This window comes from Copadichromis virginalis, linkage group LG15 (assembly GCF_057382275.1).
Source record: "Copadichromis virginalis isolate Kocher_CV1m ecotype Utaka linkage group LG15, C_Virginalis_male_GT1.1, whole genome shotgun sequence".
NCBI classification, from domain to species: Eukaryota; Metazoa; Chordata; class Actinopteri; order Cichliformes; family Cichlidae; genus Copadichromis; species Copadichromis virginalis.
In genome coordinates this window covers 2,369,732-2,382,120 of record NC_140632.1, presented here as the reverse complement: position 1 = coordinate 2,382,120, position 12,389 = coordinate 2,369,732, and the positions used below count along the sequence as shown (strand labels likewise).

General features: G+C 41.5%; 1 protein-coding gene across 6 annotated transcripts in view; it reads right to left on the bottom strand.

Moving 5' to 3' along the window:
• cep128 (centrosomal protein 128) overlaps nt 1-12,374 on the bottom strand; it is a 45,721-nt gene extending 33,347 nt beyond the window's left edge. For 2 of the 6 annotated variants that reach the window (XM_085431323.1, XM_085431327.1), the window contains exons 1-10: nt 11,656-12,371; nt 10,842-10,928; nt 9,949-10,069; nt 9,678-9,796; nt 6,740-6,840; nt 5,771-5,843; nt 5,057-5,179; nt 2,404-2,490; nt 1,825-1,899; nt 1,514-1,661 (exon numbers count right to left, since the gene is read on the bottom strand). In XM_085431323.1, the coding sequence (XP_085287449.1) occupies nt 1,514-1,661; nt 1,825-1,899; nt 2,404-2,490; nt 5,057-5,179; nt 5,771-5,843; nt 6,740-6,840; nt 9,678-9,796; nt 9,949-10,069; nt 10,842-10,928; nt 11,656-11,829 (1,108 nt within the window). In that variant the 5' untranslated portion in view covers nt 11,830-12,371. Of the gene's footprint in view, nt 1-1,513; nt 1,662-1,824; nt 1,900-2,403; nt 2,491-5,056; nt 5,180-5,770; nt 5,844-6,739; nt 6,841-9,677; nt 9,797-9,948; nt 10,070-10,841; nt 10,929-11,655 lie in introns of all 6 variants that reach the window. The other 4 variants (XM_085431328.1, XM_085431325.1, XM_085431324.1 and 1 more) reach the window with 4 other exon arrangements.
• Nucleotides 12,375-12,389: the final 15 nt, after the last annotated feature.

Below are 12,389 nucleotides of genomic sequence, written 5' to 3'. Positions count from 1 at the left end.
GATGTCCTAAAATCAATGTTGCAAAAAAAACAGACGCACAGAGTTGGATTTTCAATATTTTTCTCAAATATACACTCAATTTTTTCTCCTTTCATGGTAATAAATCTTTGATATTCTGTGTAGTTCAAACCAATTCTCAGTCCTCTCACCAACATTTAAGTTTTCCTTTCACCATCTTGTTTCTTGCTGGCACTGAAGCCTTTTTACTTTGCTCTGCATTAACCAATCAAACCTTCAAGACAGAAACACAAAAACACGACACGAGGATAACGGGGGACGTAAGATAAGCTTCTAACTTTATTTTTATTCTTGAACTCAACTAGAGTAGTTTTACACTTTGCATGATTTACTGTTAAATATAAAAAATACTGTTCTTAATCTTTTATTGGGCTGCCTCTGTGTCCATCCTCTCTATGAAACACAGTTTTAAGCCCCAGTCAAACACGCCTACAGACTGGTCTGCAACCACCTCGCAACCTCTGGTCATGAGAGAAAAATGTGTATTCCTGCTTGCAAATTGTTCCTGGAGGTTGGTGGCAGCTTGTGTGAGTGGTGCTACAGCACCACTCACGCAGCTCTAGAGACGGGTCAGTGACTCCCTGGTAACCACCAGTTGCTAGGGAGAAGTGCATATTTCCTGCACAGTTGGCAAGAGGTTGCACGAGATTGCAAAAAATGTCATGTTAGAATGGTTGCACCAAAAACGTCCTGGAGACTTGTCTGCAAACACTCAGAAACTTCTTTCAAAGGAGTGGAACTGAAAAGTGCAACGCAAATTGTGAAAGCAATCACAAAAACGTGCAGCGCCCTCTTTGCACAACAACTGATTTCCCCTGGCAACAGCCTGCAACCCCTTTCCAGACATTCAGGGAGTACACAGTTGTTGATAGTGATAGGACCCTGCTCCTGTGGTCACTGACCGCCCTCTAGGCCTGTGTGACTGAGGCTTTAGCTCCTCTTTCTTCTGATTCGCAGCCCCCCCTAAAAACAACAGCAGAGCCATCATGAGTAAAAAAAGCCTAGTTAAGTATAGATCGACTGGAAGCCCAAGATTTTGGCTGGTAGAGATGAGCTACACACAATGATGTTATTATTTGAAAATGTTTAAAACGAGCATCCACGTGACAGATAAATCATCCCACGATTTAAAAATTTCAGTATATCTTGTGAACACATTGTGAATGAATGTAAGTCCACACTCAAGTTTTCACAGTGAGCAGGCTGCATTTTTTGTTTTGCTCTGTTGTCTTGCGTCACCTTCTCTGCGTTTCATTTCTGCTGCTCGCTTGTAACTGTGCTGTTTTGCTGTGTTTTACTGAACACCCCGAGTATTGAGCAAAAGAAGGAAACAGAGCTGTCGGTGTTTCATTTCACAACTCTGTACATTTAAAACCCGAAAGTTGTCATCCTAAAAAACAAAATCTTAGCATCCATTTCCACTGGCACAGCAATCTTTAAAACCATCCATTTAACTTGCATCCATACACTCTCTTCTCCCCTGACAACCGAATACCTGGCCCTTGCAGCCCACCTCTTCCACCATCCTTGTCAGCATAGCTGCCATGTGGCTGAGCACTGGGCCGAGAAGTCTCCAGCCGTGCCCTCTCATGCCCCGTCTTCTCCTCCCTTGTCCTTTGCAGCTCGCAGCGCATGTCCTCCACCTGGGGATCATCAGCCGTGTAAGAAAACGCAGAAAAAAGACATCCGACTGTCTGACAGCAGGCAGAACAACACTGAAGATTTCCAAAAAGTCTCTTCTCATCTTACTGTTTTGTCTCATGAGCTTTACTGGTTTACATACAATCAGGCAGAGGACAAACAAACCTGTTGAACGAGGGACTCTCTGCTATCTTCTGACTGTTCCAGCAGTCTTCTGGCTCTCTCTAGTTCCTGCCCCATCTGAGGACAGCGAAGCAAAAACAATTTACATGAACAGGTGTTTCAGAATTTGAACAGTATCAGGGTTTAATCCAGAAACTTACAGCAGAACGAAACAAAAATCATCAAAACAAATTCAATGTTTTAAACTTAACTTTCCTTGCCTGGAAAATAATAGACATATCTGTTCAACAAAAATTCCCAAATAAGAAGAAAATGAACAATCTGTCAAATAAGTACAAATCATAGCCTTCACATTTTGAGCCACAATTAAGTTTTCTATATCAGTAAATAAAAAGTAAACATTATAATTTGTATTACTGCAATTATGAAAACCGTAACATTAAATAGAAAGTTTCAATGTCATTTTCAGCTACAATGCAATAATAAAGTCTCTGCATGCCTTATTTAAAACGATCGTTGAAGCAGTACGGCAAAAACTGAAACCAAGATTCTCGAAGGCGTTTAGATCATCCCAAATTTTCTCTAATGCAAAAACGCTCCTTTAACACTCAGTTTCTTTACCTTGGATTTCTCCCTGTCTGCTTTGAGCAGCCTGGCTGCCATCTTCTCCGCTCTTTCACTGGCTCCAATTTGGCATCTCCCTAAAGTCTAAAACACACAAACAAAATTCCATGCAGGAAACACCGTGTATTATTGTGAGACACTATAAAGATGACACATGAGAAGTGCTATTGCATCACAGTATCCCCTGCCCTCCCCCCATCATCATCGCCTTTTTCTTGGAACGAGATACTGGCACCATGGTGGATTTGTACAAGAGCTTAGATCCCACTCCATCCCACTCACTCTAAGCGGGCTGTGGTGATGAATTACCGGCTGCTAGCAATAACATCTACCCAAGTGACTCATCATCTATTTGATTCACATCACAGCGGGCCCATCGGTGGGGAATAAATGTGCCCTCTGCTCTCCCTCCTCTCCTGCTCTTTAGTAGTGAAAGAGATTATTTTCCTCTTCATTTCCTCATGCTTGTTTATTTACCCTTAATTTTTGGGCAAATGCATTATTTCCCATCGCCCTGGGCCCCGCTGGTGTCCCATTAGGGCACGACAGAGGAGAGGGATGCAAATGAATTGGTAGCTACCATCACTACACAGCGTGTTGAAAAACTCTTGCTCACACAGGTTATCAGTCTGGATACACAGCGCCCCTCTGTGGTTCACCGGTAAAATACAACAGATGTGACAGATTGGGAGAAGATACAGATGAACCAAGAAATATCATTAAGCGGCATTATGCTGATGATCTATAATGTGGAGGGTTTGTGTGGTTAAATGTAAAGTAGCAATAGAAATGAGTAATAACACAAGATAATGCGCATCAAGCTACATCACTAAAGTGCACCTAATGACAGCGCTTTCACAGCCACTTGTGCTTTTAGACAAATCACGTCTTGACAACGATCGTGATTGGCATTAAATATAAGAGAGCAGCAATTTCTTGCTTAGCAACCATCTGCACTATAACAACGCAATTACTTAGTGTGTTTTATAGTCTCATAAAGCAGAACGAGCTTTAAGAACCTTATAGAATCGGTTATTGAAGGTACAGTAAGCATGAAAGCCACTAGAAACCTCGATGTTTCCCTGCTCTGTAACTGTATTTGTGAGGGAGAATAACCATCCTTGTATCTAAACCTGTAGAAGCTCACTAATCCCACCAAGTATGCTTATTTTGACTTCCCACAAATTCTGAACAGACAACCTGTTTTTGTTTCTACGGTCCACTATACTTTCACTGTAATATCTCTGTACCACAGATGGCAGCGTTATTATGTTGGGAAAATCCCAGTGTAACAAAAGACTGCCTGAAAGCCCCGCGCTGTTTTGTGGAAGGTGCTACTGACATGCTTTCATCAGCCAAATTTCTGCATATGTGACAAAGAAGGACTAAAGAGAGATTTGAACGTGTAACCTTTCCAACTGATCTCAAAGACTATTTTGGTTAAAGGTGAAACTGCTGATGAGCCCGTCTGTACATAATAAATCTGATTGTCCAGTAAACCTCAAAACATCTATTATATTTTCATTGAGTGTTCACTCTTCTGATGAATTTGAGCTTGTTTTCTTTATGCTGCGCAGCAAAACAAACTCTTCTTTATTTGCGCCTAAAATGCCATCCAAACTTTTCTAAAGCAGTTTCCCATTCACAGACTTTACCTGGGTAAGCTGCTGAGGTGTATTATTGGTAATCCAAACACATTTGGCACACACTCCTTTCAGCACTTTTGTATCAGTCTTAAATGGCCTGTATTTATATAGCGCTTTCCTAGTCCCTAAGGACCCCAAAGCGCTTCACATATCCAGTCATCCACCCATTCACGCACACATTCACACACTGGTGATGGCAGCTACATTGTAGCCACAGCCACCCTGGGGCGCACTGACAGAGGTCTTAGACAGTCTTAGACAAAAACACCAGCGATTTAACACCGGACAATCCCCTCGCTCTTATTTGGTAAAGAAAGTAGGTCCTTTGCTCCGACCCTTTCCATCTCTTGTTCGCCTGCTGGCTGGCTCGGGGCCAGGTTGTGCTTGTTGCTGTCCTCCATATTAATGCAAATGCTTCCCCAAAACATGGAGCAGAATGATCGCTGTCGTTATCCCTTCTAAACTGCAATGATTGATGAAAAGCTGGACTGAGAAGCAGCTCATTGTGTTTATTATTATTCATTTATTTTCCACAAGTGTTTGTCCAATTAGATATCTGCCAGAGAAACGTATTATTTTGGTAATAATTCCATTCTGAAAGTGTGTGCGCCTCATTTCATGACACACATCTGTGGGAAACACGGACCAACACATTCTTATGCAACGGCAGAAGGAACACGAATAAATATATAATCACATTTGCACGAGGCTTGTATTACTACAGGAACTCTGTGTTGCTGTATAATCTATTGTAGAATTTGCATTTTTAAAATCTTGGATGAATTATAGATATATTTGTGATTAAGATCAACTTTGCTGATCACCAGGTAACACGGATGCCAGTCATAACTTTAATATTCACTTGGCGCTTTTAAGTGTTGTCTCTAATAAATGAATGTGGTCATTAGTTATAGTTAAATCGTTCCACTGAATTCATGTGCCTCCATCTTGCCCCTAGCGATAAGAGCCAGGTGTGGGAGGTGAGTGGCGAGGAGGAGTGTCACCTCCTGCGGCTCGTCAGACGCGGCCGCCCGCTGCTCCGGCCTCCTCTCTCCGCCCGTGCTCCTCTGTTCGCCGTGCATCTCTCTCTCCAGCTCCTGCAGACGCCGCTCCACACGAGACGACACCTACAGACGGCGAGAGAGAGAATGAGCGCTCCTCGGGTCACGCGAACATTCGCGCCGCCGCAGGAATGGCATCAGCGTGCGATAGATGAGAAAACAGGAAATTAAAAGTGCGGATGATAAAAATATCTTTCATAACTGACTGAGTGTATTACATTCGCGTTGCAGCGCCTCCCTGCCTAATCAGGAAGCATCATATCCACCTGTAAAAAGCTTTATCTTGTCACGCCCACAGACAGGATGAGATAAAAAATATTAAACATATTGGGCGTCATGTGGGGCTGTGTATTTGTCACAGTACTGATGGTGCAGTAACAAGCTGTGTGCCTGGAAATTAAAGGGAAATATTTGCTAAAGTTGGAGCACTATGAGCCTACTTTAAAAAAAAAAGAGGAAGCCATTTGTCTTTTGCCATTTTCTATTCCAGAAACTCCAGCTATTTGCATATTCCATGCTTTATACAGCAGCTTTCATCCATCAAAATTTGTGATGCGATGGCCTTAAATTCTGGATGCCTCCGCTTTTCTTTACACATTCACAGAGCCAGAAAGCACACTTGAAGTACTGGCAATGAAATACACAGCCACAACTCACTGAGTCCTGTCTCAGGGAAGCTGTCATGTGCTCTGTGAGGCTTTCCATCGCCCGCCTGGTGTCAATATCAGCCCTACAAAAGAAGGGAAAAAACAAAAACAGACAAATCAAGCTGGCTGAAAATATTTACACTGCAAAACACTGGAAATACTATTCCAGGACCCATAAATGCATTATTTGACAGCACTAAAAAATAATTATGCAGCTTCGGATGCTGAAATACGACGCTGGATCAATTTGCTCTGGTCAGCGGCGCTGGGTAGGAGTGATTTTTAATAACTTCAAAATGTCAAATTCTAATCCGTTTTGACTGCGCGGCGCCGTCTCTTTAAGTTCCCTGTGACACTTTTATCACCTTTTCATTAAGGAGACTTCACAGAGCTGGAAACCGTGCTTCTGTTTGCAAACCCCAAGCAAAAAACTTTTTTTATGTTCGGTGCATATGAAAAGTAAAAGATCAATATTCCAACACTGTCTTCCCAGAGCCGAGAACTTAAACTGATGACTCTGTGGACAGAAGTGAAGAAGAAGAGACTATAAAAGCCTGCTTGCATTCATTGTGGCTTACCAAAACAGTGCGACATACATAGTAATGCTCTTGGAAACGTATCGCTCTTCAATTTAATAAACTGTAAGAGAGCCATCTGCTGTTACTAAGCCACATTTGTTTTTCAAAAAACAACCTATTGTAATGAGCATTTTTTTCAGAGGTCAATGCAGTCAGACTGAATACAAATGAGAATAATCGTATTTAGTGTGTCTGAACGACTCTGCAGCTTTTCTAATTTGGCAAAGAGAAACTAGCACCAGTGCTGCTCTGGCTAACGGTTTAATTATGCTACTTGACAACAACAAACCATTATTGGAGATTTGGCCATAAAATGACTTTTGCAGTAACATAAAAACAATAGCTGTCAAATTCAATTGTGAATGTGTTGTGTGAGAAGGTATGAGCTTTTATGTTCAGACTTCAGATACCGGTTCCTCCGGAGGATTTCTCTATCCAGGTCATCAGACAGTCTCTGCTGGTCACAACGCAGATCCCTCATGGACTGGTGCAGGGTATGAATCTGTGTGAGACAGCCACAAACCCACGCTGAATACAAAACGCGAGACACGAGCAGGGCACGGCTGAGCGGCGCTCCACATCGCTGCATCGTGAAAACACACTACAGATATCTGAAAGGGAAAAACTAACACAAATGAAAACCCATGTGAATAAAATGATGTTGATGGAAAATGCTGCAGTGAGCGCACTCTCGCTGACAGGGGCTAGAAACACAGCATATTTCTCCCATACTGGCGACTCTTCATTGGCTGCCAGTGAATTTAAAATCCTTCTCTACACATACAAGATCTTAATAATCAGGCCCCATCTTATATTAAGTACCTCATATCACCATGTTAGAAGAGGTCATGTGGAACCAGTTTGGATTCGGGACACAGACACCGTCTCTACTTTTAAGATTAGGCTTAAAACTTTCCTTTCTGATGAAGCATGTACAGTTGTTAGTGCGGGATCAGGTGACCCTGAGCCCTCCTAGACTGCTGGGTGTTTCCCATGATGCACTCAGTATTTCTTTGTCACTCATGTCTCTGCATTTCATCATTAGTCATTATTAATCTCTGGCTCTGCCCAGTACTGTTTCCTTTATCCCGTTTTCCCCTCAACCCCCAGAAGGTTGCGGCAGATGGCCGCCCCTCCCTGCTCGTCCAGTCCCACCAGAGATTTCTTCCTGTTAACAGGGAGTTTTTCCTTCCCACTGCCAAGTGTTTGCTCATAGGGGACTGTGCTATAGTTCGGGTTTTCTCTCTATTATTCTACAATCCTTACCTTACAATATAAAGTGCCTTGAGCTAACTGTTGTTGTTATTTGGTGCTATAAAAAGACTTAAATTCAACTGAACTGACACGTTAGGCCAAAGGTGGCGTAATAAATGTCTTATTTACAGGTGATTGCTGCTGTCCAGTGAAAACATGCAACCACACAGATGCCATATTGGTTCAGAGAGCTGTGCCTCCTGACAATGAAAGTTTCAGGAGGCATTTTGGTTTGTTACAAATACTAGAACTATATTTATTATACAGGATGCAGAGGTAAGTTTACACCATAATCCTCATCTTATATGAACAGTAGCTCAGGTGATAGACCAGTAAGGTGAGCGGTTCAATCTGCTCCAGTCTGCATGCCTTGGGCAAGATATTAACCCCAAATCTCTCTCCGATGCATCCATCAGAGTGTAACTGTGTGTGAGTGTTAGATAGAAGCACTAGAAAAAAGTGTTTTTTAAGGCAAATTGTGTAAAGCACTTTAAGTGGTCAGCTAGACTAGAAAAGCGTATATAAGAACCAGTCCATTTACCATTAGTAATCATAAACAGTTCAATGATATAATGTTTAAAAAGAGTAATCCAATCCTCCGGCTCCTTTTTGTGTTGTTGGGCCATCAAACTAATGTGATTACTCCCATCACTTAAATAAATTTACAGTCTGATTCTGTGAAACTCTGACTTGGAATAAGAGCTGTAGATGAGTTATTTACTCTCTTATCTTCAGTTCTGCTGTTGATAATCGTCTCTTAACTTTCTCAGTTGGGACTCAACAAACAGGACAGTCTGTCTGAACTCTGCCTCAACCTCCATGTCCCATCAGTGTCATTAAAGAGATTTAACACACATACAGATTAATTAAGGACTAGTTAAGACGATAACACATAAAAGTGACATAGCCGACTGACAAATAATAACCAGCTTTCTCCTACACTATGAAAAATATTCATGAGATTCAAATGTTCATCTATTTTTCTAATTTTTGTTAGCCTCATTTAGTGTCAGACTAATCCCCTGAAATACTGGATTTAGGTTACTGGATTATCATAACTATCCATCTCTCTATCCATCCTCTTAACCGCTTATCAAGTTCAGCAGATAACCTATTGTTATGTATCAAATGAAAGAGGTTTATTCAAATAGGAGATGATAAATCAGCATATCACCTGATGCTTTCTTTCATTCAAAAAATTAAATAGCAGCAAAAAAGTCTGTCAGGAAAACGTCAGTAGCCACAGTCAGAATCCCTGACCAAGACGGCAGCAGCAGAGACACATCCACAGAACCCGATACTGCACTTATGGGTTGTAATTGAACAGCCAATTTTGCTTAGGAGGTTTCTAATTAAGTTAAATGACCCAGAAGTATTGTTTTGGCAGTCACAGTAAGAGCTGCACAAATTCTACAAAAACTGAATAAAAGTGCTTCAAAGCTTCCTTTACCTCCATCAGCAGAGGATACATTACACCATTCTTTAGGAAAGTAGGAGGTCATTCCCATAATCTATAGCGACTGAAAATGATCAACAAATCTGACAAGATAGCACAGCTCATGTATTAAACATGACATCCATGTCCACAACCTGATCCTATGTTTTTAATTTTTATCACACAGCAACAACCACAGTTTAACTCTTACACGACTACAATAAAATTGGCTTCTTGTTGAGCTTTTGCATTGTTAGAAGAACGCAGATTTATAAAAACTTTCTAATTTCAGATTATGAGCTGTATTAACTGATCAAAGTGCCTTTAAGTTCCACTGTTGTTCAGCTGGTAAGAACATGCTGAGGTGGAGTAAGTTGTGCATTTTCTAATCTATGTTGTGGATGTTGTACTTTTCAATACAGCAGACATCCGCTGTGACACTGTAAAGGAGTCTAGCGTACACTATCCTCCTCTTTACTTATCAAGTCTCCTTCACACCTTTCCTTGACCCCATGACATTTTCCACTGTGGCCAGTGAAAAGTAACTTTTTTGGACTATACAACATACTCTATGTGGATCTACCCAATATGCCCTCTAGTGGCAATATGCTGAACGTGAATGAAGCACTAGCTGGTCTGTTGTTCCTTACACCGTCTCCTTCCAGGCTTGTTTCCTTGAAGCGAACATTGGCAGATTGAGACCTCCTCCTCCTTCCTGGAGGGCTCGTGTAATCCTTAAGTGGAGAAGTGGGGTAGAAACGCTGGCCTTCTGAAATCACAAGCATACATTTTATCAGAGGTTTGCTTTGCAAACTAACAAACAATATAAACATATAGCAGGAAGTAGAACACTTTCATACTCTGAAAAAGACTTACTAAACAAAACTCGATCACTGGTTCTACTGGTCATTTTTTTCATACCTGATCCTGAGGAAGCTTCCAGGTCGCTGGTATGCAGGGTGGAGGCTGAGGAGCTCCGAACCCCGTTGGATCGCCTCTGTGTCTGCAGCTGGCTGATTGACTCCTCTAGGTTCTCCCTAAGCTGATGCATGAAAAAGTATAAATGACTTAGAAGGAGGCAGAGAGACGTTTTTGTTGTTGTTTTTAAGCATAAATGGGAGTGTCGTATTTGGGGCCCTTTCTTAACATACTTAGAGAGAATGGATTTGACCTCACTGTCAGCATCTGATGATCCATCTCTAACCAGCCATCTCTGACTGCTTAGTGTTGCTACCAAAGGCCCCATGCAGCTGTGTATGATAAATGGGTTCAACTGGCAAACTGACCCCTAAGAAGTCACTCCCCATTTTTCTATTTTTCTGGGGGCTTTTCCTTCTTTTCCATACAGTTTGTCCTTGTTGATTGCCTTATGTATACTGATGTATAATGCTGTCAGCAGAAACTGATCTAATAAACATATAGTTGGCAAAAAATTGGGAGTGTCATTCACTTAAAAAAACCTGAATAAAAAGGCATAAATTAGTGGGTGAAACTGCTAGAATTAAGATGTGCTTTATTTATCACAAACTTTGGGAAATTCTTGTATTATAGTAGCCTTAACATAAAACATACAGCAAAACAGCTTAAATAAAAGACAACAAAACAAACTAAATAAGGAAAAAAAGGACATCGATCATCAAATTCTAAATAAATAATTTTAAAAAATGAAACTAACTTCAAGTGTAAACTCAAGAAAAAAACCTAAATGGCTCTATAACGTAAAATAGCTAAATAAAGCAGAATAAAACAGCCTTAACATATGTAGTACAGCAATAAAATAAAATAGAAGACATCTAAGAGAACAGGCATCTCACCAGTGCCATGGCTTCAGCCTGGTCGTCTGTGTGCTCCCTGTACTGACCCAGCATCTTGTCTACTTTGGTCAAGTTCCTGCTGGTGTCCTGCCATTAAGACACTTCCAGTTAAAGACTGCTGAAATGTGTTAAGGATTCAAAACAGGCTATGGATACAGAGCTATCCATCCATCCATTCATTTTATTATATATACAGGTGCTTTCATTAGCCGGAAACCACAGGTGGAAAAAAGCACATGAGAGACAAAAGGATGTCTCTGACACCAGTGGTTATTTTTTCATTCCCAAACTATGAATGTTAATTATGAATTTATACCAACACTAAATCTTTTGTGGCAAGTTTGACTGGTATCCATTTATTACTCATGTAAATAGGGAATACATGCCATTTAAGCAGGTTAATTCTCCAAAGAAGAGACACAAAAACAGGAGCACTCTGAATCAGACAAACACAAGGAAGAGCATCACTGCATTATGCTGCCTTCTCACACGGGAATTGATTTTTCTTTTCTTTTACATAATAACAATTGAACCATAAACTGATGGAAAACCCTACATTTAAAAAGTGTATAAACATCATTTAAATGCAGTAACTAAAGAGTCTGATACTGAAAATTTGCCGAAAAAAGGCCAACAGACCATTGTTCAGTGTGTTCCCAGCCCATGATGAGATGAAACTTATACCTAAGTGATTTGTTATCTCCCAACACCTGACTTGGTCGTATGGTTGGGGACAAACACAGGTGAATGCTTGCAGGTGGACCCTGAACAGATCCACATAGCATGTCTTTTGACGCAAACCTGCGCAAAGTACCTGTAAGGTGTTTGCAAGAGTGCTGATTTTCTCGGAGATGTCTACGGTTCGCCCGTCGATTTCTCTCCCGTTGCCTCTCGCCCTGTCCCGGCCAGGTCTGCGGTGGGCTTCGCGCCGCCGTGACCGGTGGTCCGGGGTCCTGTCGTATGAGTCAGAGTCGCTGGATATATCCATACTTTGAGACGAGGAGCGGACACCGTAAACGGCTGACTTCGCAAAGTATGGCGCAGCACTACTTTCATCAGCGGAAAACGCTGTTAAGTGCACCGTTAATCAGATTAAGAACGAAAATGGGATGCCTATGAACTTTTTTCTTTTCTTTTTTACAATTGATAACTCTGTCACAACACATGGGAGCCGTGTCACCATTGTTTTGACCACACATAAGGAAACAGATATCTGTCAAGGAAACCACGAGAACCAAGGGTATCCTGGCATTGTTGTGGGCGATGCTCCTCCTGGCTAGCAACAAGTGGAAACTCCTGTAAACGTTAGCCAGCTAGCTAACTAAACGTTAGCCAATGAATTTAACCTTGCGATAAGACTACAAAACAAAAACTACAAAGCAGAATCACATGGAATACAAGCGACCGTTAGATGCTAATTAAAGAGAAGAGGTTGAATTCACGCTATGCGGAAGACAGCCATCAGAAGAACAACCCTCAGCTTCTCCGCGCTGTGGCAAGTTGAACTAGCCGCGTCTGAGCAGCAAAACAAACGGACCAGAGCAACTC